This window comes from Pan troglodytes, chromosome 8, assembly GCF_028858775.2.
Source record: "Pan troglodytes isolate AG18354 chromosome 8, NHGRI_mPanTro3-v2.0_pri, whole genome shotgun sequence".
Classification (NCBI taxonomy): domain Eukaryota; kingdom Metazoa; phylum Chordata; class Mammalia; order Primates; family Hominidae; genus Pan; species Pan troglodytes.
The window spans coordinates 96,661,201-96,685,963 of NC_072406.2; the positions used below are offsets into that span (position 1 = coordinate 96,661,201).

The following is a 24,763-nucleotide window of genomic DNA, read 5'->3' on the forward strand; positions in this document are numbered from 1 at the left end:
TTACCTAAATCTGTATTTTTCAATACCAGATACTAGAACTATAGAAGGCATTTTTGAAACTTTGTTTAAAGTATCCATTGGAAGAAGCAAAGTTTGCCTGTAGTGTAATTACAAAAGAGTGATAAGAAGTTGCAAAAAATGTGGAGATCTTTATTTTTCAACCAATTTTCCACATTAGTTACATTTTACATAATTGTAGTACAATATCAAAACCAGGAAATTGACATTAGTGATGGTGTGTGTGCACGCTTCTGTGCCATTTTATAACTTGTGTAGTAACTGTGCCATTTTGTAACTTGTGTAGTAATGATCATCATATTTAAGGTATAGAACTATTGTACCACCACAGCATTTTCCCATGTGTGGTACCTCTTTACATTCTAACCATTCTCACTTTCTCTCACCATTCCTAACCTCTGGTAACCACTAAATCTGTTTTACATCTTTATAATTTTGTTATTTTCAGATTTTTTATAAATAGTATCTTACAGTGTTGAACTTTGGAGCCTGGCTTTTTAAAACTAGCATAACACCCTGGAGATCCATTCAAGTAGTTGTGTGCATCAGTAGTTAGTTTCTTTTTATTGCTGAGTACTGTTCCATGATATGGGTGTACCACAGTTTAAATAAACTGTTCAAATAAATAGTAAAGATGTTGATTCTCCCAATTTATGAATATGGTATGTCTCTCCATTAATTTAAGCATGTTTGATTTCTTTAATTAGCATTTTTCAGTTTTCAGAACACAGTTCACTACATGCTTTTATTATTATTATTATTTAAGTTCTAGGATACATGTGCACAACATGCAGGTTTGTTACATATGTCTACATGTGCCATGTTGGTGTGCTGCACCTATTAACTCGTCATTTACATTAGGTATATCTCCTAATGCTCTCCCTACCACCTCCCCCAACCCCACAACAGGCCCCGGTGTGTGATGTTCCCCTTCCTGTGTCCAAGTGTTCTCATTGTTCAATTCCCATCTATGAGTGAGAACATGCGGTGTTTGTTTTTTTGTTCTTGCGATAGTTTGCTGAGAATGATGGTTTCCAGCTTCATCCATGTCCCTACAAAGGACATGAACTCATCCTTTTTTATGGCTGCATAGTATTCCATGGTGTATATGTGCCACATTTTCTTAATCCAGTCTATCATTGATGGACATTTGGGTTGGTTCCAAGTCTTTGCTATTGTGAATAGTGCTGCAGTAAACATACGTGTGCATGTGCCTTTATAGCAGCATGATTTATAATCCTTTGGGTATATATCCAGTAATGGGATGACAGGGTCAAATGGTATTTCTAGTTCTAGATCCTTGAGGAATCACTACACTGTCTTCCACAATGGTTGAACTAGTTTACAGTCCCACCAACAGTGTAAAAGTGTTCCTATTTCTCCACATCCTCTCCAGCACCTGTTGTTTCCTGACTTTTTAATGATTGCCATTCTAACTGGTGTGAGATGGTATCTCATTGTGGTTTTGATTTGCATTTCTCTGATGGCCAGTGATGATGAGCTTTTTTCATGTGTCTGTTGGCTGCATAAATGTCTTCTTTTGAGAAGTGTCTGTTCATATCCTTTGCCCACTTTTTGATTGGGTTGTTTGTTTTTTTCTTGTAAATTTGTTTGAGTTCTTTGCAGATTCTGGATATTAGCCCTTTGTCAGATGAGTAGATTGCAAACATTTTCTCCCCTTCTGTAGGTTGCCTGTTCACTCTGATGGTAGTTTCTTTTGCTGTGCAGAAGCTCTTTAGTTTAATTAGATCCCATTTGTCTATTTTGGCTTTTATTGCCATTGCTTTTGGTGTTTTAGACATGAAGTCCTTGCCCATTCCTATGTCCTGAATGGTACTGCCTAGGCTTTCTTCTAGAGTTTTTATGGTTTTAGGTCTAACATTTAAGTCTTTAATCCATCTTGAATTAATTTTTGTATAAGGTGTAAGGAAGGGATCCATTTTCAGCTTTCTACATATGGCTAGCCAGTTTTCCCAGCACCATTTATTAAATAGGGAATCCTTTCCCCATTTCTTGTTTTTCTCAGGTTTGTCAAAGATTAGATGGTTGTAGATGTGTGGTATTATTTCTGAGGGCTCTGTTCTGTTCCATTGATCTATATCTCTGTTTTGGTACCAGTACCATGCTGTTTTGGTTACTGTAGCCTTGTAGTATAGTTTGAAGTCAGGTGGCATGATGCCTACAGCTTTGTTCTTTTGGCTTAGGATAGTCTTGAAAATGTGGGCTCTTTTTTGGTTCCATGTGAACTTTAAAGTAGTTTTTTCCAATTCTGTGAAGAAAGTCATTGGTAGCTTGATGGGGATGGCATTGAATCTATAAATTACCTAAGGCAGTAAGGCCATTTTCATGATATTGATTCTTCCTACCCATGAGCGTGGAACGTTCTTCCATTTGTTAGTGTCCTCTTTTATATTGTTGAGCAGTGGTTTGTAGTTCTCCTTGAAGAGGTCCTTCACGTCCCTTGTAAGTTGGATTCCTATGTATTTTATTCTCTTTGAAGCAATTGTGAATGGGAGTTCTGTCATGATTTGGCTCTCTGTCTGTTATTGGTGTATAAGAATGCTTGTGATTTTTGCACAATGATTTTGTATCCTGAGACTTTGCTGAAGTTGCTTATCAGCTTAAGGAGATTTTGGGCTGAGACGATGGGGTTTTCTAGATATACAATTATGTCATCTGCAAACAGGGACAATTTGACTTCCTCTTTTCCTAATTGAATACCCTTTATTTCTTTCTCCTGCCTGATTGCCCTGGCCAGAACTTCCAACACTATGTTGAATAGGAATGATGAGAAAGGGCATCCCTGTCTTGTGCCAGTTTCAAAGGGAATGCTTCCAGTTTTTGCCCATTGAGTATGATATTGGCTGTGGGTTTGTCATAAATAGTTCTGATTATTTTGAGATACGTCCCATCAATACCTAATTTATTGAGAGTTTTTAGCATGAAGCGCTGTTGAATTTTGTCAATGGCCTTTTCTGCATCTATTGAGATAATCATATGGTTTTTGTCTTTGGTTCTGTTTATATGCTGGATTATGTTTATTGATTTGCATATGTTGAACCAGCCTTGCATCCCAGGGATGAAGCCCACTTGATCATGGTGGATAAGCTTTTTGATGTGCTGCTGTATTCGGTTTGCCAGTATTTTATTGAGGACTTTTGCATCGATGTTCATCAGGGATATTGGTCTAAAATTCTCTTTTTTTGTTGTGTCTCTGCCAGTCTTTGGTATCAGGATGATGCTGGCCTCATAAAATGAGTTAGGGAGGGTTCCCTCTTTTTCTGTTGATTGGAATAGTTTCAGAAGGAATGATACCAGCTCCTCCTTGTACCTCTGGTAGAATTCGGCTGTGAATCCATCTGGTCCTGGACTTTTTTTGTTTGGTAGGCTCTTAATTATTGCCTCAATTTCAGAGCCTGTTGTTGGTCTATTCAGGGATTCAAGTTCTTCCTGGTTTAGTCTTGGGAGGCTATATGTGTCGAGGAATTTATCCATTTCTTTTAGATTTTCTAGTTTATTTGCATAGAGGTGTTTATGGTATTCTCTGATGGTAGTTTTTATTTCTGTGGGATCAGTGGTGATATCCCCTGTATCATTTTAATTGCGTCTATTTGATTCTTCTCTCTTTTCTTCTTTATTAGTCTTGCTAGCAGTATATCAATTTTGTTGACATTTTCAAAAAACCAGCTCCTGGATTCATTGATTCTTTTGAAGGATTTTTTGTGTCTATTTCCTTCAGTTCTGCTCTGATCTTAGTTATTTCTTGCCTTCTGCTGGCTTTTGAATGTGTTTGCTCTTGCTTCTCTAGTTCTTTTAATTGCGATATTAGGGTGTCAATTTTAGATCTTTCCTGCTTTCTCTTGTGGGCATTTAGTACTATAAATTTCCCTCTACACACTGCTTCAAATGTGTCCCAGAGATTCTGATATGTCATGTCTTTGTTCTCATTGGTTTCAAAGAACATCTTTATTTCTGCCTTCATTTCGTTATGTACCCAGTAGTCATTCAGGAGCAGGTTGTTCAGTTTCCATGTAGTTGCACAGTTTTGAGTGAGTTTCTTAATCCTGAGTTCTAGTTTGATTGCACTGTGGTCTGAGAGACAGTTTGTTATAGTTTCTGTTCTTTTACATTTGCTGAGGAGTGCTTTACTTCAACTCTGTGGTCAATTTTGGAATACGTGTGATGTGGTGCTGAGAAGAATGTATAGTCTGTTGATTGGGGGTGGAGAGTTCTGTAGATGTCTGTTAGGTCCGCTTGGTGCAGAGCTGAGTTCAATTCCTGGATGTCGTTGTTAACTTTCTGTCTCATTGATCTGTCTAGGTTGACAGTGGGGTGTTAAAGTCTCTCATTATTATTGTGTGGGAGTCAGAGTCTCTTTCTAGGTCTCTAAGGACTTGCTTTATGAATCTGGGTGCTCCTGTATTGGGTGCATATATATTTAAAATAGCTCTTCTTGTTGAATTGATCCCTTTACCATTATGTAATGGCCTCCTTTGTCTCTTTTGATCTTTGTTGGTGTAAAATCTGTTTTATCAGAGACTAGGATTGCAACCCCTGCCTTTTTTTTGTTTTCCATTTGCTTGGTAGATCTTCCTCCATCCCTTTATTTTGAGCCTATGTGTGTCTCTGCACATGAGATCGGTCTCCTGAATATGGCACACTGATGGGTCTTGACTCTTTATCCAATTTGCCAGTCTGTGTCTTTTAATTGGAGCATTTAGCCCATTTACATTTAAGGTTAATATTGTTATGTGTGAATTTGATCCTGACATTATGATGTTAGCTGGTTATGTTGCTCGTTAGTTGATGCAGTTTCTTCCTAGCATTGTTGGTCTTTACAATTTGGCATGTTTTTGCAGTGGCTGGTACCAGTTGTTCCTTTCCATGTTTAGTGCTTCCTTCAGGAGCTCTTTTAGGGCAGGCCTGGTGGTGACAAAGTCTCTCAGCATTTGCTTATCTGTAAAGTATTTTATTTCTCCTTCACTTATGAAGCTTAGTTTGACTGGATATGAAATTCTGGGTTGAAAATTCTTTTCTTTAAGAATGTTGAATATTGGCCCCCACTCTCTTCTGGCTTGTAGAGTTTCTTCTGAGAGATCCGCTGTTAGTCTGACGGGTTTCCCTTTGTGGGTAACCCAGCCTTTCTCTCTGGCTGCCCTTAACATTTTTTCCTTCATTTCAGCTTTGGTGAATCTGACAATTATGTGTCTTGGAGTTGCTCTTCTTGAGGAATATCTTTGCGGCATTCTCTGTATTTCCTGAATTTGAATGTTGGCCTGCCTTGCTAGATTGGGGAAGTTCTCCTGGATAATATCTTGCAGGGTGTTTTCCAGCTTGGTTCCATTCTCCCCGTCACTTTCAGGTACACCAATCAGATGTAGATTTGGTTTTTTCACATAGTCCCATATTTCTTGGAGGCTTTGTTCATTTCGTTTTACTCTTTTTTCTCTAAATTTCTGTTCTCCCTTCATTTCATTCATTTGATCTTCAATCACTGATACCCTTTCTTCCAGTTGATCAAATCAGCTACTGAAGCTTGTGCATTCATCACGTAGTTCTCGTGCCATGGTTTTCAGCTCCATTAGGTCATTTAAGGACTTCTCTACACTGGTTCTTCTAGTTAGCCATTCATCTAATCTTTTCTCAAGGTTGTTACCTTCTTTGCATGGGGTTCAAACTTCCTCCTTTAGTTTGAAGAAGTTTGATCTTCTGAAGCCTTCTTCTCTCAACTTGTCGAAGTCATTCTCCGTCCAGCTTTGTTCCGTTGCTGGCGAGGAGCTGTGTTCCTTTGGAGGGGGAGAGGTGCTCTGATCTTTAGAATTTTCAGCTTTTCTGCTCTGTTTTTTCCCCATCTTTGTGGTTTTATCTACCTTTGGTCTTTGATGATGGTGACCGACAGATGGGATTTTGGTGTGGATGTGCTTTCTGTTTGTTAGTTTTCCTTCTAATAGTCAGGACCCTCAGCTGCAGGTCTGTTGGAATTTGCTGGAGGTCCACTCCAGACCCTGTTTGCCTGGGTATCAGCAGCGGAGGCTGCAGAACAGCGAATATTGCTGAACAGCAAATGTTTCTGCCTGATCATTCCTCTGGAAGCTTCGTCTCAGATGGGTACCCGGCTGTGTGAGTTGTCAGTCTGCCCCTACTGGGGGGTGCCTCCCAGTTAGGCTACTCGGAAGTCAGGGACCCACTTGAGGAGGCAGTCTGTCCATTCTCAGATCTCAAACCCCATGCTGGGAGAACCACTACTCTCTTCAAAGCTATCAGATAGGGACATTTAAGTCTGCAGAGGTTTCTGCTGCCTTTTGTTTGGCTATGCCCTGCCCCCAGAGGTGGAGTCTACAGAGGCAGGCAGGCCCCCCTGAGCTGAGGTGGGCTCCACCCAGTTCGAGCTTCCCGGCCACTTTCTTTACCTACTCAAGCCTCAGCAATGGCAGACACCCCTCCCCCAGCCTCGCTGCCACCTTGCAGTTCAATCTCAGACTGCTGTGCTAGCAATGAGGGAGGATCCATGGGCGTGGGACCCTCCGAGCCAGGCGCAGGATATAATCTCCTGGTGTGCCGTTTGCTAAGACTGTTGGAAAAGTGCAGTATTAGAGTGGGAGTGACCTGATTTTCCAGGATCCGTCTGTCACCCCTTCCCTTGGCTAAGAAAGGGAATTCCTTGACCCCTTGTGCTTCCCAGGTGAGGGGATGCCTCGCCCTGCTTCCACTCACACTCTGTGGGCTGCACCCACTGTCCTGTCCCCACTGTCCAACAAGCCCCAGTGAGATGAAACCGGTACCTCAGTTGGAAATGCAGAAATCACCCGTCTTCTGGGTTGCTCACGCTGGGAGCTGTAGACTGGAGCTGTTCCTATTCGGCCATCTTCTTTGGTGTAATCTACATGCTTTCTTAGATTTCTTTCTGGGGTGGTTATAAGTGATACTGTTCGTTAAATTTCACTTTCCCTGTGCTGATTGCTGATACTTAGAAAAAAAATTGATTTCTGGGCCATGTGCGGTGGCTCACGCCTGTAATCCCAGCACTTTGAGAGGCTGAAGTGGGCGGATCACTAGGTCAGGAGATGGAGACCATCCTGGCTAACACAATGAAACTCTGTCTCTACTAAAAATACAAAATATTATCCAGGCATGGTGGCGGGCGCCTGTAGTCCCAGCTACTCAGGAGGCTGAGGCAGGAGAATGGCATTATCCCGGGAGGTGGATAATGCCACCGGGAGGTGGATAATTGCAGTGAGCAGAGATCACGCCACTGCACTCCAGCCTGGGTGGCAGAACGAGACTCTGTCTCCAAAAAAAAAAAAGAAATAAAATTGATTTCTGTATATTGACCTTGTATTTTGTGAACTTAGTAAACTCACTTATAAGTTTGGAGAGTTTTTCTGTAGTTTGGGGTTTTCTATGTTGACCATTATGTCATCTGTAAATAGTAACAGTGTTCTCACTTTTTGATCTGATGTCTTTTATTTCCCTTCTTTGCATTATGTCACCAGCTTGGATTTTCATTACTATGTTGAATAAGAATTATGAGAATGGGCATTCTTGCCTTTTTCCTAATCTAAGGGGAAAAAGCATTCAGTCTTTCACCTTTAGGTAGATGTTAGCTATCGATATTTGGGAGATGGTTTTTATCAAGTTGAAGTAGTTTCCCTCTATTCCTAGATTGCTAAGAGTTTTTATCATGAATATGAGTTGGATTTTGTTACTTTTGTTTTGGTAATTGCTATGAACCTGTGAGTTTTCTTCTTTAGCCTGTTGATTGCACTGATTGATTTTCTAATAGTAAACTAATCTCATAGGCCTGAAATAAACCCCCTTTAGTCATGGTATGTAGTTCTTTTTATAGATTCCTGAATTCTAGTTAGTAGTATTTTGTTAAAGATTTTTACATCTGTATTCTGGGGGTTAATGCTTTTTATTCTTTATTTTTCTTTTGTTGTACTGTCTTTGTCTGCTTTTGTATTAAGTTAAACCTGGCCTCATAAATACTTTGGAAGGTGTTTTCTTCTCGTCTGCTTTATGGAAGAGATAGTGAAGAATTAATGTTTAGTAGAATTTAGCAGTAAAATTATCTGGGCCTGGAGATTTCTTTTTTGGGAGTTTTAAAGTTATAAATTCAACTTCTTTAATAGTTATTGACCTATTCAAATGACTTCTTTCATCTTGGATGAATTTTGATAGTTTGTGGTTTTGAGGAATTGGCCCTTTTTCTCAGTTGTCAAATTTATGACTGTAAAGTTGTTCATAATATTCCTTTATTACCTTAATGGCTGGAGGGTCTGTAGTGATATTCCTTATTTCATTCTGATTTTGGTAATTTACCTTCTCTCTTTTTCTTTGTCAGTCTTGCTAGTGGTTTGTCAATTTTACAGATCTTTTCAAAGAACCAACATTTTGTTTTCTTGATTTTCTCTGTTTTTCTATGTTCAATTTCAAGGATCCTGCTCTTTTATAGTGAAAGTGAGTTTATTAGAGAAGTAAAGAAACAAAAGAATTGTTACTCCATAGACAGAGCCCTGAGGGCTGCTAGTTGGCTATTTTTAATGGTTATTTCTCAATCATATGCTAAGCAAGGGGTGGATTATTCATGAGTTTTCCGAGAAAGGAACGAGAATTTCCCAAAACTTTAGGTTTCTCTTCCTTTTAAACTATATAGGGCAGCAGTCCCCAACCTTTTTGACATCAGGGACTGGTTTCATGGAAGACAACTTTTCCACAGATGGGGAGAGGGTTGTGGGAGCGGTGTGGATGGTTTCAGGATGATTCAAGTGCATTACATTTATTGTGCACTTTATTTCTATTATGATTACATTGTAATATATAATGAAATAATTATACAACTCACCGTAATGTGGAATCAGTGGGAGCCCTGAGCTTATTTTTATGCAGCTAGATGGTCCTGTCTGGGGGTGATGGGAGACAGTGACAGATTATCAGGCATTAGATTATCATAAGGAGCAAGCAACCTAGATTTCTCGCATGTGCAGTTCACAATAAAGTTCCTGCTTCTGTGAGAATCTAATGCTGCTGCTGATCTTACTGGAGGCAGAGTTCAGGTGATAATGCAAGCAGTGGGCAGTAGCTGTAAATACAGATGAAGCTTCAACTCACTGGCCTGCTGCTCACCTCCTGCTGTGTTGTCAGGTTGCTAATAGCCCATGGATTGGTACTGGTCCGTGGCCCAGGGGTTGGAGACCCATGATGTAGGGTAACTTCCAGACATTCCGATGGCATTTGTGAACTGTCAGGTGCTGGTGGGAGTGTCTTTTGGCATGTTAATTTATTATAATTAGCATATAATGAGCAGTAAGGATGACCAGAGGTCACTTTCATTGCCATCTTGGTTGTGGTGGGTTTTGGCCAGCTTCTTTACTGCATCATGTTTTATCGGCAGGGTCTTTGTGAACTGTTATCTTAATGCCAACCTCCTCATCCAGTGACTCATCCGGTGACTGAGAATGCCTAACCTCCTGGGAATGTAGTCCAGCTGGTCTTATCCTCATTTTACCCAGCCCCTGTTCAAGATGGAATTGCTCTGATTCAAATGCTTCTATTTCCCCCTCCCCTTTACAAGGGGACCCTTAATCCTAAAGGTTGTAGAGGGACCAAGATCCATCTTCTGTAGTATCTTTTGGCTTAATAGGGGTGATGATATTCCTTCCTAACTTGTAGGGTCTCTTGTATTCAAGGTAGAGTGAAGCGCAGTCATAAAGCAGCTATGTGGTGAAAGCCATTCATAACTCTGAGTCCTGACAAAAGGCGATATTTGGGAGACCAAAGTATTATCTGTTCATGGTTCGTTATGGAATATATTACCGGAAAGGGGTCTGATCCAGACCCCAAGAGAGGGTTCTTGGATCTCACACAGGAAATTTTGGGTGAGTCCACAGAGTAAAGTGAAAATGAGTTTATTAGAGAAGTAAAGAAACAAAAGAATGGTTACACCACAGAACTGCTGATGTCTGCTTTTTTTTTTTTTCTTTCTTCTTACTTGGGGTTTATTTTGGTCTTATTTTCTCTAGTTTCTTAAGACATCAGTTTAGCTTATTGATGGGATTTTTTTCTCATTTCTGTCTCTACTTCAGCTGTTTCCTACATATTATATATTTTTTCAGCTGTTTCCTATACATTATGTATTTTCTTTTGCATTCAGTTTGATATGGTTTTTTTTTTTTTTTCTCTTGAGACTTCCTCTCTGACTGACCCATGGATAACTTAGGGGTATGAATGTTAGTATCCAAGTGTTTGGATGTTTTCTTGTCATCTTTCTGTTATTGATTTCTAATTTGATCCCATTGTGGTCAGAGAACACATTCTGTATAATTTCAATATTTTAACTTTGTTGTGGTTTGTCTTGTGGCCCAAACTATGGTCTGTCTTGGTAAATGTTCTGTGGATGCTTGAAAATATTGCTTTTTGCTATTGTTGGATAGAATATTCTGTAAGCATTGACTAGGTGCTGTTGTTAGTGGTGTCCTTGAGTTTTATATCATTGCTGATTTTCTTGTCTAGTTATTTTTATCAGTTGTTGGGATGGGGTATTGAGCTCTCCAACTGTAATTGTAGATTTGGCGATTCTCTCAGTTTTATGAGATTATGCTTCAGCTGCTATACATTTCTGCAGTTTGGTGTACTGTTAGGATCACTGTGTCTTCTTGGTAGATTGACCTTTTTATCATTTTGTGAGGTCTATTTCTATATGTGGGTATTCTTTTTGCTCTGAAGTCTATTTGATAATAATATAAGCACATCAAATTTCTTTTGTTTTTTTTTTTTTGGCGTGGTATATCGTTTTCATCTTTTATTTTAAAATATATATATTTTTATACCTAACATGAATTTCCTGTAATCTGCATATAGTTAGGCCATGAATCTACCAATCTATCTTTTAATGGGTATATTTCAGCCCTTTATATTTAATGTAATTTTTGCTATGTAAGTCTGCCATTTTATTTTTTTCTTTTTTCTTTATTTCTGTTTTTTCTTTTCTGTATATTAGTTTTTTAATAATTCCATTTTTATTTATATATAGTGTTTTGAGTTTATGTCTTTATAATAATGTTTTAGTTGTTGCTGTAGGCATTATATTTCACACACACATGCATATATATTTAACTATATATAGTCTACTACATGTAGAAACCTTATGTCCTTTTAAGTCCCTTTTCCTCCCCCACTTATAAGTTTCTTAAATATTTTTTATGTGTATTTTAAGAAGTACATAAGAAAATGTCACAGCCATACAAGGGTGGAGGCCTACACTCCCCAGTCCTCCCTTTCTTTTTTCTTTTTTGAGACGGAGTCTCGCTCTGTCGCCCAGGCTGGAGTGCAGTGGGGTGATCTCGGCTCACAGCAAGCTCCACCTCCTGGGTTCACGCTGTTCTCCTGCCTCAGCCTCCCAAGTAGCTGGGACTACAGGCGCCCACCACCACGCCCGGCTAATTTTTTGTATTTTTAGTAGAGATGGGGTTTCACCATGTTAGCCAGGATGGTCTGGATCTCCTGACCTCGTGATCTGCCCGCCTCGGCCTCCCAAAGTGCTGGGATTACAGGCATGAGCCACCGCGCCCAGCCTTCCCAGTCCTCCCTTTCTGATGGGAATGGGGGCTGGGGCCACAGGTTTTTCTGTGGTGTTAGGTAGATTACTGGATACAAGTTTCCTGCATTGCTAGTCTTCCACTTTCCTGATCCTTTGGCTAGAGAGTGCAGGCTTTCTTAAATTTTTTTTTGTGTGTGTTCCTTGTCATTTCCAGGGGCTGGCTTCTCTATCACTCATTTTAGGATACATTAGGCAAAAAGAAAATCACCATATTTTTCCTTGGGTCCCAAGCTGGTCTCACTTTTTCTCTCTACCTTTCAGAATATTGTGTTTTATATATAGTGCCCAGGGTTTTTAGCTGTATTTGACAGCAGGAAAAGGGAGAAGTATGTCTACTCCATCTTTTCCTGAAACTGGAATTCCCTCTTCTATTAAATGCTGATCAGAGTATGTTATTTCTACTCTCTATAAGTAAATTGACAAGAAGCTAAGTAGTTGACACCAAGGAAAGTAAGAGAGCTATTATTTTCAGGGTGGTTATATTTAGTAGAAGAATTTTTAAGATACTCAAATCAAAGTAATGAAAAGAGGAAGAAAGATTCCACCAATTGCTGTGGGTGTTTATAAACAAGAATGATCATAATTAATTTAGGCAGGATCAGGAAAAGCTTTTAGGAAATGGGTTTGAAAGAACCTAAGGGGGCTGGATAGGATTTTGACAGATGGGTAGAGAAGTGGAAGAAGCATTGTAGGTGGCAGAAATAAAATGAGTAACATTCTTTGTCTTTCTGGGCATAAGCTCTGATGGCATGCAACTGTTTGGTGGGCTAATAGATGGGTGCCCCTTGGCGGTGGCAGGCAGCGCTGTTTATGTATTTATTTCACAAGGTTGTCTTTCCCTTCTTATACTCAGACCTATGCCAGAGATTATGATTTGTTGGTCTTGGGGAAATAAAGACAGATATCATTGTTTTTGTTTTTAAAATTTCTTAGGTGGTTATAGTGTGTGGCCAGGATTGACAGATGCTACAGCTGCATCTCTAGATAAACACAGTAAATTAATTTAATTTTGTTTAAATCAGTAAATAGTTAACTTAGTGTCTGCTACATGCTGGGGGAGTTTTAGGCTATAGAAGGTGGGACATCTAATATCTTTTAAAACTCCTGCGAAGTTATAGGTACTGTGACAGATACTTTCACCTAAATTATTTCAGGAATTAATGATCTAGCAGGAGAGACAATTTAATACAAAGTTGATTGTTTTAAATGCCATATAAATAGAGTTACGAAATTAAAAATAGAGTTATAAAATTACTGGAGTGGAGATGGGGACAGATATGAGTAACTAAATTATAGGAACTAAAAGTAAGAGGGTTCTTCGAGATGAACCAGTCCAGCCTCTGCATCTGACAAATAAGGAAACTGAGGCTCAAAAATCAGTAATTTTCTCAAGGTTACAAGGCTTGGGAAAGATCCAAGGAAAAAAAGTTTCCCTGATTCCAAGGTCAGTGCTATTTCCACAGACCTGCAAAGGTAAACATACCTCTTTGGTGAAGGAATCAATGACTGTTTTCTTAAACATGTCTATGAAGTTCCCATCTGAAAGTTTCTTTACTTAGTAGTACAGTGGGTAGAAGCTTGGTTCTGCAAAACGCATAGGGAGGATTTGGTTGAGAATTTGTTTAGTATAAATATAGCCTTTGAACCAAAACATTTCACAAACAGCATAACAGCAGGTAGTATCTATGGAGAGCATCTGGGGTCATCACCTTATTCAATGTTTTCTAAGCTGTTTTTGCCAAATTAGCAAAAGAAAAAAGTATAATAATTTCAAAAGATAAGATTTTTATTTACTAGAATATCCTAAAGATTGTTAATTTAGTTTTTGTGGCTTTTTTTTCCCCCTTCATCAACATAGAAAATGGATCTTTTATGTTTCTGTTTTATATTGAACAATGTGGGATCACCCTTAAATTTAAAGAAGTATTTGATTATACCTGAGTCAAAGAATGTTGATACGGAAAGTGAGAAAAATTTTTTTCATTTCAGACCGTTCATAAGATCTGTAAACACTGTTAAACTATTATCGTAATTTTTAATACAATATTATTTTTAAGTCAGATTAATTGGTCTGAAAAAATATACATAATTTCTTTTGCAGATTTAACTGGGTATGATCATGATTTATAGGCTGATTTTCCTTGATGATATTTTAAGAGTGTTTCAGTAGATTTTTTTGTGCATATGTTTCAGTCAGTGAGGAGGCTAGGGACATAAGACCCAATATGGTTCCCTTTGTATAACATTGAACAGTTACTTTCTTGAAAAAAGTTTTTTCTGTAAAGTGAGGACATTGAAGTAAATGACATTTCAGGAGTATCGTAGTTCTGATAATCTGTGATTAAAATAAGTGAAGCTAAAAAGCCACAAGTTATTGAAATTAAAAAGCGTGTCCACATAACCGGTGGCCTACATGTCACATTACAACATCCTGAATCTTTTTTAATGCTATGTTGGTTTTGCTAACTTTAGCTAATGTTCTTTATTTTTACCTGCTAATCCTCTGAAAACCTGTGATTTAAGAAGCAATTTTATTTTTTTTTTGAGACGGAGTCTTGCTCTGTTGCCCAGGCTGGAATGCAGTGGCGTCATCTCGGCTCACTGCAACCTCCACCTCCCAGGTTCAAGCAATTCTCCTGCCTTAGCCTCCCGAGTAACTGGTTTTACAGGTGGCTGCCACCACACCTGGCTAATTTTTGTAGTTTTAGTAAAGACGGGGTTTCACCATTTTGGCCAGGCTGGTCTTCAACTCCTGACCTCGTGATCCACCCGCCTCATCCTCCCAAAGTGCTGGGATTACATGCGTGAGCCCACTGCACCCGGCCGAAATAAAAATTTTTAGATGATAATTTTTTTGTATTGCCTGATTCACAAATTGGTGCATTTTCTGTGTGTTTAACACCTAAAGTCTATCTCCCCCTTTAAATTCCTTCTTTTTCTGCAAAAGACTGGAATCTGCTACTTTAACAAGAGCTATATGATGATAAATGTAATGTATACCAGAAAGAATATATTATTTCTTGTACATTGTACTACAAATATTAGAGGAAAATAATTTTTTAAAAAAATATTAAAAATAACTAGGTTTGGATTATGATGTATTTTTAGTAATTTGAGCTGCCTGTATTTTAAAAAAATGAAATCTGTCTTCTCTTTAACACTATTGCTCTGTGTTATTTAAAAGTAAAACAAAGTATGACTTGGTTTCTCTATTTTTTGGTTCCCTTTTTTATTATACCTCCCTACCCCATCTCTCTCTGCACAGGGTGGGTATTCTGCTCCCTCCTTCTCTCCTTGGCAGGGCTCCTTCCAGGGGATCCCACGGACTGTTCCACCGCACCGCAGACAGAGTGAGTCTGTGTCTCTCACTCCTATCCTGCTCTGGCTTCCCCTTCATGGTATTTCCCTTCTGCATGACCTGTTCCTCCCCAGCACCTCCTTTTCTATCCTGAGTGCTCTGCAGGCATCTGCTAAAGCAGCACTCTCTGTGGTCTCCTCTCTTAACACTTCCTTTTACTGCATGTAAACAGACCTCTACTTAGAGCCTTATGGAAGCTGTCTGAGGTTAATTTCATTCTAATACTGTTTAAACCTATTGCCAGTGACCCTAGACCTACTGACATGCATCTGTCTTTAATGCATTTTCAAAACCTTGAAATATGTGAATAAAAATTGTTGTGTTATCTAATCGTTTTAAAAAGTGTACATGTGATCTACAATGGTATGATGGACAGATGCATAATGTGTAGGGAGCAGGCTTACTAGACCATTGCACATTTCTTTAAATAATATTTCATAATTAAGGGCTTGGATTGCATTTCACTGTCATCTAAAATAAAGATATTTCTAATTGTTTTTTCTAAAAGTGGTTTAAAACAACTAAGATGTTTTTGTAATTTATCAGCTTTACAGCACAGAAGAAATGGCTTTTGAATATGCATGGTTTACTAACATTTCTAATGATTTAGTTACTGTTTGACCTTAAAATTTTGTTTATGTTAAATCTCTTTTCCAAAACAGTGTGGGTTATTTTGTTTTATGTACTTAAGTATGCCTGGTAAGTTGGTTATATTTTATCTTTTTTGAAAAGTCACCCATAAAAAGCTATTATTAATGAAAATGAAATATAAATACAGTCAATCAGAGATATTTTTATGCCTTCTCCAAGGATTTATCATGATTTGTGATTCATTCAATTTTTTCATTATCCATTTCCATGTGAAGTATCAAAGGTGTCAAAGGAGGAAATTTTAAGCAATTAGGAATGTGATTTATTTAAAGAAAATTTTATTTCTTGAATTAGCCAAAATTATGAGGTATCAACATGAATTCCAGAGAAGGCATGAAGTTTATTTTTTGGCTGTTACACCTCTCCTTCCCTGCTGTACTTTTTGTTTTAAAGAAAAATCGTTTCTGTAGGCTTTTATGTGATGTTCTTTAGTAGCAAGTTCGTTTGTTTACTGGAAGCAATGAGAAAAGGAGTTTTTTTGTCCTCCTCCTTTTCTATCTCCCACCACCTTGGTAACTCCTCCTTCTCCCACCACCTTGGTAACTCCTCCTTTTCACTTCTCTCGTCTTCAAGTAAGTTGCTTTCTTTTCTCCTCTATTTAAATAATCCCAGCACAAAAAGAATCATACTAAAATGCTAGTCAAGTCATCTGAAATTTCAAAGGGCAGATACAACAAATTATATGTTCTTAGGCTTGTGGCCAGTAAACAGCAAGGTTTGAGATTTCCCCTCAGATTAGCACACCCACCTGTGTACTTACTCAAGCCCCCTTTGAGCCTGTATCCTTTTTTGTCACCATGTTCCTCCCCCTTTCTCCTTCTCCTCAGCTAGCTGTAATACGGAATTGAAGTTTGGGATTAATTATTCTGTATTACAAATAGAGTTTCAGCTTTACTTTTAAAAACATGTTTATCAGAAATACCCATTTCATTGGTTTATTTGTATAGCATTAGAATTTTCTTGTCTTTTCCTTGAGTCAGTGGCTCTCCATTTTCAAGTGCTTCTTCTCCTTCCTTCTTGGGTTCAGAGCTTTCCTTTTTGTTTCCAACTGTGAAGCAGCACTATCCTACAATTCCTACAATACTAGTAAGACCTGCTTTTTTTTTTTTTTTAAACCTTTCTAGATCAAACCTTCTTTGCATCTTCAGATTAACAAAAAGAAAGTTTTGGTTCTCCAGAGTTTGGATGTATTAGTCATCTAGGGAAAAAAAAAAAAATATATATATATATATATATATATATATATACATGAGTCTTTTCCTGAGTAGGTTCTCACGGCCTGTGCATCTAAAAGCACTGGCCCTAGGATTTGATCTTTGAGACTTGTAGGACCCTGTTTGTGTGAAGTAATGACCAGAGGGCCTGTTCACAGCCTTTTAATAACTATTAATGAGCTTGAAAGGTTCCTTTAGAGGGGAAATATGCTCTAAACTACTACTCTATTTTGAATTCACCCTGAGAACAGCTAAAGCAGTTTACTAATAAAGGGTTTTTTTTTAGTTATAAAATATAGAAAAGAAAGGTATGAAATTATTAGAATAAATCTAGTGGTTTTCCAGAGGGTTTTGAAACAGATCTCTTCTTTTCCTATGCTAAACTTGTAGTCAGATGATACTTGTCTCCACATTTAATCAATATGTGGGTCCTAGTACTCATGTTTGGAGAGGTTGATTGTGCTTAAGAAGATAGTTGAGAGATTTCTCCAGTATAATGTTTCATTAAAAAGTTCTTTGATGACTTCTTTTTTTTTTTTTTTTTTTGAGACAAGAGTCTTGCTCTGTTGCCCAGGCTGGAGTGCAGTGGCCAGATCTCAGCTCACTGCAAGCTCCGCCTCCCGGGTTCACGCCATTCTCCTGCCTCAGCCTCCCAAGTAGCTGGGACTACAGGCGCCTGCCACTACGCCCAGCTATTTTTTTGTATTTTTAGTAGAGACGAGGTTTCACCGTGTTAGCCAGGGTGGTTTCAAACTTCTGACCTTGTGATCTACCCGGCTGGGCCTCCCAAAGTGCTGGGATTACAGGCGTGAGCCACCGTGCTCGGCCTCTTTGATGACTTCTTGAACATCAGCTTGAGGGAACTGCCTTTATCTTCTAAATGGGGAGGCAAGGTAAAGCTTGGCTGTGAGTCTTCAGTAACAGCAGTTTGTTGTTTTTTAAGTTACGGAAGTATAGTAGACCTTCTAGTATGAAGATAGTCCGTTCTAAATATGCAGAGTGAGATAATTAATGTTTACAGGGAGTATTTAGCCCTCGTCACTCTAGAAAGCTGTAGTGGCCAGCAGTGTTCAAACTGCGTTGAAGAATATAGGAAAATAGGCGAGGCGCGGTGGCTTACGCCTGTAATCCCAGCACTTTGTGGGGCCGAGGCAGGTGGATCACGAGGTCAGGAGATCAAGACCATCCTGGTTAACACGGTGAAACTGCATCTCTACTAAAAATACGAAAAATTAGCGGGGCGTGGTGGCGGGTGCCTGTAGTCCCAGTTAGCTACTCTGGAGGCTGAGGCAGGAGAATGGCGTGAATCCATGAGGCGGAGCTTGCCGTGAGCCAGATCGCACCACTGTACTCCAGCCTGGGCAACAGAGTGAGACTCTGTCTCAAAAAAAAAGAATATAGGAAAATAGAGATAAATGGAAGGTTCTGGCCTTTATTATTTTTCCTTCTCAGGAAATTTTGACTTACATTTCTTAAGTATATTACTAGTCTCTACTTCATGATACTTTTTTATTTCAAATTAAATTTTCTCTAGGTTAGCAGAAAATATCTACGTTTAGGTCTTTCCTGCTGTTAGTAGGGATTTGAGCTTTTGTACAAATTCACTTAACTGGCATTGGTGTAGTCTTTCTACTCTAATTTCCAACTGTGTAAAATTGGGAGTAATAAATAACCTACCTCAGAGTAGGAAAATTTAATAAAAATAATTGTTTTTGGCAAATAGAAAGCCTTCCTGGTAATTCCAAATAGCATTTCTTGCCAGAGCATGTACTTACAGGAATACTTGACTTTTCAAAAAGTATGTTTCGAAATAATACCTATTTCTTACTGTGTCTAACTAAGCTTTTAAAACTTGCTCTTTAGTACCTGGCTTGATAAATTTAGAAATCCTATTTATTTTTACCTTCCATGTGCAGTGACTTAATGCGAAGGGAAAAAGTTCTTTTAAAACAATAAAAATTACATAAATGCATCTATATTTGTCGTAATAGCCTGACAGTTTCTTGATGTAGTGTTGTGTCCACCATAATTATATTAAGAATGACAAATTTATATTGTCTTACATCTTCTTTCTCTTACAAATTTCAGGGGGTGTTTCACAAACATTTTTGACATGCAGTGATTATAAATTTATTTTACATGACAGCCCAGTATGTATTTACTGAGAGAAAGTATGTATTTACAACAACCTGATTCACTGTGTATGTATATTTAAAATTCTGATAAAAGATTCATGGGACAATACTTTCTCTTAAAATATTTGATCCTCTCATATTTTTTCTCTCTATTCTGTTTTTTTAAATGTTGCTAGCAACCTGCAGTTAAAAAACATTGGTCTATTTTGCCCATATAAATATGAGCATTTAGGTTTTAATATACTGACTTTAAATATGAAGGCTAAGAAGTGTAGATAATTTAATGTGCATAGATTTTGTGTGTATAATCAAAGTAAAGCTTTTTTTTTTTTTTGCAGAAATACTGTTTTTAAGTGGTGCCTCCTAAGAATTGTCTATGGCAGGAAAAAATGTTTATTGTTGAATATTAATAGAGTGGCTTAAATGGCTGATGAGCCCTTTGTAAGAGCCAGCTTTTCCTCAGTTTAACCAAAATGTTGATCTTACTGAATGCCCACCTTTGCCATTTGTCTGCTTATCCTCGACTGCACTGTCTCACTTTAGTAATTCACTATACTTATTCTTTTAGTCCTTTTGGCTGGAGAATTGTTCTCTTGAAATTCATACAGTTGGATAATCTTTCTAAGAGCTACTTAAAAATTACACTTTCACAAATATTCCTATAGGAAACTCTTATGTATATTTTTAAAAATTTAGCCATACATTTTAAGAAAGGGGAAAAGACTAATATTAATTGAATACCTATTATGTTTTTTAATGTCTTAAGTACTTTTCTGGGCATTTCATTTAAATTATTTGATTCTCACAACAACTCAGAGTCAGAGATATTCCAATTTTATAATAAGGAAGATGCAAATAAATCATAAATAAATCAATAAATGATGTAGTAATTTGCTCAGGGTAAGTGAACAAACCATAATTAAATTCTGTTCTACTTCCAGAGTCTGAACCTTAAATATTTTTTGTAAATACAGTGACTCTTCCTTCAAAATGTACATTTGTCCTATTTATAATAGTAATGTAGTGACTCATTATGGAGGAATTAGAAGAAACATTTTGGTATATTTCCTTTCAGTCTTTTAAATATTATGTTATAAAGTTGAATTTATGTATTTTCAGTCATTCTGCTTTTTTCACATAGTATCATTTTATATATATACACACATTTTTATATGGTAAATATTTCTTGAAATTAACATTTTAATGGCCACTTGATAATGCATTATGTGGATATATTCTAAATTAATTTTTTTCTATTGGGCATTAATGTCATTTCTGGTTACAGAGAGGAATATTGGTAAGCAGTTTATCTTTGTGTATAAATCAGTGTCAGTGTCTCTCTTTTCTTAGATAGATTTCCTGGAAGGATATCATTTAATTAAAGGGTATACACTTTCTAAGGCCACTTGATGTGTCAAATGTGTATTTGACAATTGTTGAATTGTCAAACATGCTCATGATGTATAAATTAACAAGGCTCAATCTGATTGACTCTAATGTGTGACTATAATCAATTTTATACATAAGAATAGCTTCAGCTTCCTTAGAAATTAGCTCTGGGAGTGACTTTTCATAAAAATAAAATATTTTTGAATGAAATGCAAATTAGAGTAACTCAGTAAAAAAACTTTACTAATTCAATTTCGTGTATGCTCATTTTTAATTTAAATATGGTTAACATCAAATATGGTATTTTGTACCTTTTCGCAGCCAATTTCAAGGACTATCTAGTATAGTCATTGGTTAATTGACTAGAAATGTGCATCTAACTCATGGTCCAATAGGCCTTCCACAAACGTAGGCATGGGTTAGTTTCTTGGAATTATGAGAAATGCAGCGTTAGTGGTTTCTGTATAAAGCCTTTTATTACAATCTGCTTTGCAGCTTGTGGGATTTATTTTTTTTAGCCAGTCTTTTTTCTGTACCATAATGCTTACAGTGTTCTTGTACTCTGGATAAATATACTGTGTCTATTGATCACATCAATGGAACTGTACTATTATGATGCCATTTAGGTTTTTTTTCCTGAACTACTTTACATCATCTGAGAGGTAGATGTTAATGGATTCTGTGTCTTTGAGATATAGACCCATGAAATTAATCATCTAAGAGTGATTGTGCCTCTGTAGTAAATGCTTACTTAAGTCCCTCTTAATCACTTTGATACTTAAAAAAAAAAAAACCAAACCCGTTAACTGGTCATCAACTTAGAAAAGCCATTGAACTCTTTATTTCAGAAATTATTTTTAAACAATTTATATTATCAATCTGCTATCCTCTAAATTTTCTGAGGTCTAGAGGCACCATTTTGAGATACAGAGGAATAAGAGCATTCCTTTTTCCCAAAAAGCACTGGAAGCTGTGATTGGCTTCATGTGATCTCTAAAGCGAAAGTCTTTAAATCTAGTTGTAATACAGTATTAGGGATACAAATTAAGTCTTTCTATACTGATGTGCAGAGCCTCACTTATAATTTGCATCATATTCAGGTTAAGATCAGATTATACCTTTAGTGGTCTTCAATGGCAATAATTAAACTGGCCGGGCATGGTGGCTCACGCCTGTGATCCCAGCACTTTGGGAGGCCAAGGTGGGTGGATCACAAAGCTAGGAGTTCGAGACCAGTCTGGCCAACATAGTGAAACCCCGTCTCTACTAAAAATACAAAAAAATTAGCCAGGCATGGTGGCAGGCGCCTGTAATCCCATCTACTTGGGAGGCTGAGGCAAGGAGAATCGCTTGAACCTGGGAGAGGTGGAGGTTGCATTGAGCCAAGATTGCACTACTGCACTCCAGCCCGGGCGATAGTGCAAGACTCCATCTCAAAAATAAATAAATAAATAAATAAATACATAAATAAATAAATAAATCTAACACATACTTATTTAATCTTATGCAGAAGCCTCTGAAATTACTTAAAAATTAATTTCTACCTCCTTCATAAGAGGTTACTTGGGACTAAAACTTTTTAGGTATTTGGAGTATGAATATTAAATTTTATCAGAATTACTTTCAATATTTTGTTTGGTAAGAGTCTTCAAGTGATTCCTCTTAAGTGTGTGTGAGAAGTTTTACACATGCCTTTCTAAGGTTATGAGTATTTGTACTAACTCGCAAATTACTTTAGTAAGAAAGTATAAATCTATTTAATGTTTTTGTTATGTACAAATATATTAAATGAAATAATGAATAATGCCTAGGAAAACACAACAATAGCAAAGCAAATACTTGTGGCTGCCACCCAGTCATGGCAATCCTTGGTGTTGTGTGTGGTCTCTGATGCCATTGTCCTGTCTTTTTCTTGTCTCTGCTCTCCCATTATGCCATTGGCAAGGAGTTGAGAAGTTAGTCCATTACTTCTCTGACAAAGCGTGGTACAGTACAATTTTGGATTTTTTCCTACCACCTTCCTCATAATCACTTTTTTTGGTTTTTTTTTCCAGTTTGCATGATGCATGTCAGAGCCTGCATGAAAGTACAGGCATGTTACAGATGGCTCTATTTCCACCTTCCTTTTTATGGTTAAAATGTATTTAATAATAACAATAAACTTGTATGTACCCAGGAAAAAAATTAGCTAAATTCTATGTCTGTTATGCAGTAGCATTATTACACTTTAGAACATTTCCTGCTTTCTATTTAGTGTACTTTGACATATTTTTACTCCATCAGGACTTGACATTTTAGCTGCCATCTTTTGCTAATAACCCTAGAACAAGAATGCTTATGAAAACTGGCATGAGTGCTTTTCCGTATGCTAATGCTGTAGATCTTTGAAGTGTCGTAAAACAGTAAAGGTGAACTGTTTTGCTCATTGGTGGGTACTACTTTGCCTTTTTTCATGTTCATTATGTTTCCCCCAATGGGTCACTGTGGAATCACCTCTTTCCAGAAATACTGCTCCACACTGTGGCTTGAGTTTAGTATCTGAAAGTTATCCTGGGTAGGCTAGATCATCTAAGAAGGAAATAGGACATTATCCAGGAAAGTTAGTTCCTTAATATTGGTATTATATCTGCCTGTAGTGTTTTAAAATATATTAAAATAATCATCTGGTTATACTGTATATTCTGAAAGCCTGTGAACTCATCAGAACTCACCAAATTGCACAGAATATTAAATTTTAGTGCTGTGTTTTAAGAAATTATCTGATGGTTCAAATTCTGGCTTTGCCACTTGCCAAAATGTTTGAATTTGAACACGTTAACATTTTTTAACCCCAGTTTACTCATTTATAGAAAGAAAAGAACAATATGTTTCACCTAGGGGTCTCATGGTAACTAGAGATCATGCATGCAGACTCAAGAGTTTGAATCTATACCCTTGGAAAGAAGGGAACGCTGTTCTCTAAGAGCCCAGAGTATGACATTTCTCAGGTGTTTATGTGTCAGGCATTGTACTGTTACTGGTTATTATTTGCAACAATTCCATGAAGTATATATACTGGTATTACCCTCATTTTGTAAATTATGAAATTCATTTCAGGGTAGTGGGATTATTTTTACCCAATATCTCACCTCAGTGATAGATCTATAAGTGATAGAGCCAGGATTCAAACTCAGATCAGCCTGATTGTAAAAGCTAAGTGACTCAGTATTGTGTTGTACTACCTCCTTTGTAGAGAGAAGAAAGTTCTCTCTAAACTTGCATGTCTTTGCTCTGGTTCTTATCTCCAGGAAGGCAGTTAAAGATCCTTGACTTCTGTGTCATATTAAATATGCTTGATGTGGATTCAAAACTTATAGGTAGTGTTGACATTATTGAACTATGTATTTGAAGCCTAGAAACCTCATATTCTAGTTTATTATTATATTGCTAAAGAACTTGCTTTTGTTTCGAAGACCCAGTTACAAAATAGCTATGACTTGAACTCATCATTCTTATATGCTTTAATAATCATAGAAGAAATTTATTGAGGACATACTATGTGCTAGGAAGTCCTATGCTAAATGTTTTACATATGTTGTCATATTTAATTATTAGAATTTTCTAGTAGCTGAATGCTTGTTAAGATACTTTCCCCAACCTATTTCTAGTCTTCAGATAAAAAACATTTGGTGGCTAGGATTTTAAAAGGTCATTATGAGAGGTACTTATGTATAACATGCTTGTGTATAACATGCAGTCAGTATTTCCTGCTATCCTTCTAAACTTGAATCATTAAGCTAATCAGACTTATTTGGAGGGAACAATTGTTTTTTCCTATTAGATTATTTTTCATCAGTGTTTATTTTTTGAAACTAGTTTTTATTTAATCATTAATGCTTCATCATTGACCTAAATCACTTTGGTAATTCTTGGCCAAATAAGTAATTCTTGAATATACCACTAATATTTATTTATTCACTTATTCATTTATCTAGCAAATGTATATTTAATCCCTACTTTGTGCCAAATAATAGAAATACCAACTATAACGAAAAATGAATAAAGCATGGTACATGCCTGAAAGGAGCTCCAAGTCTTTGGCTATCTTTGTAAAGCAGCCTAAAATAGACATTTACGATTATCATTAAAGATGTCTACCAAGCCTTTGCACAACCCCCCTGTAGTGCCTATTGCTGACATTATTGAACTTGACGCATGGAACTCTTTAATCTGAGAATTATCAGAATGGTGTGCTGAAGTTTACATGTATAACTAAAGTAAGACTTGAAGTTGCTGAGTTCAGTTAGAGGCACTTAGCTCTGTAAGTCTGGGGATAGGTCCTCATTTTGATGCTTCAGTAACCAACCCCTCCACAAGTTTCAGGATTAAAGTTTTACTCGTTTGTGACTATAGGGAGTAG

The 24,763-nt window shown here is 37.2% G+C and overlaps 1 protein-coding gene across 16 annotated transcripts in view; it reads left to right on the top strand.

Annotated features, from left to right (window-relative positions):
• The window catches only part of CCSER2 (coiled-coil serine rich protein 2), a 186,123-nt gene that overhangs the window by 156,294 nt on the left and 5,066 nt on the right, over positions 1-24,763 (top strand). For 6 of the 16 annotated variants that reach the window (XM_001155270.5, XM_054659756.2, XM_063781956.1 and 3 more), the window contains one exon: positions 14,883-14,967. The exons of 7 other annotated variants lie outside the window; for them this stretch is intronic. In XM_001155270.5, coding sequence (XP_001155270.1) covers positions 14,883-14,967 — 85 coding nt within the window. Of the gene's footprint in view, positions 1-14,882; positions 15,016-22,309; positions 22,350-24,763 lie in introns of all 16 variants that reach the window. 3 more of the 16 variants (XM_016918773.4, XM_016918774.4, XM_009458837.4) reach the window with 3 other exon arrangements.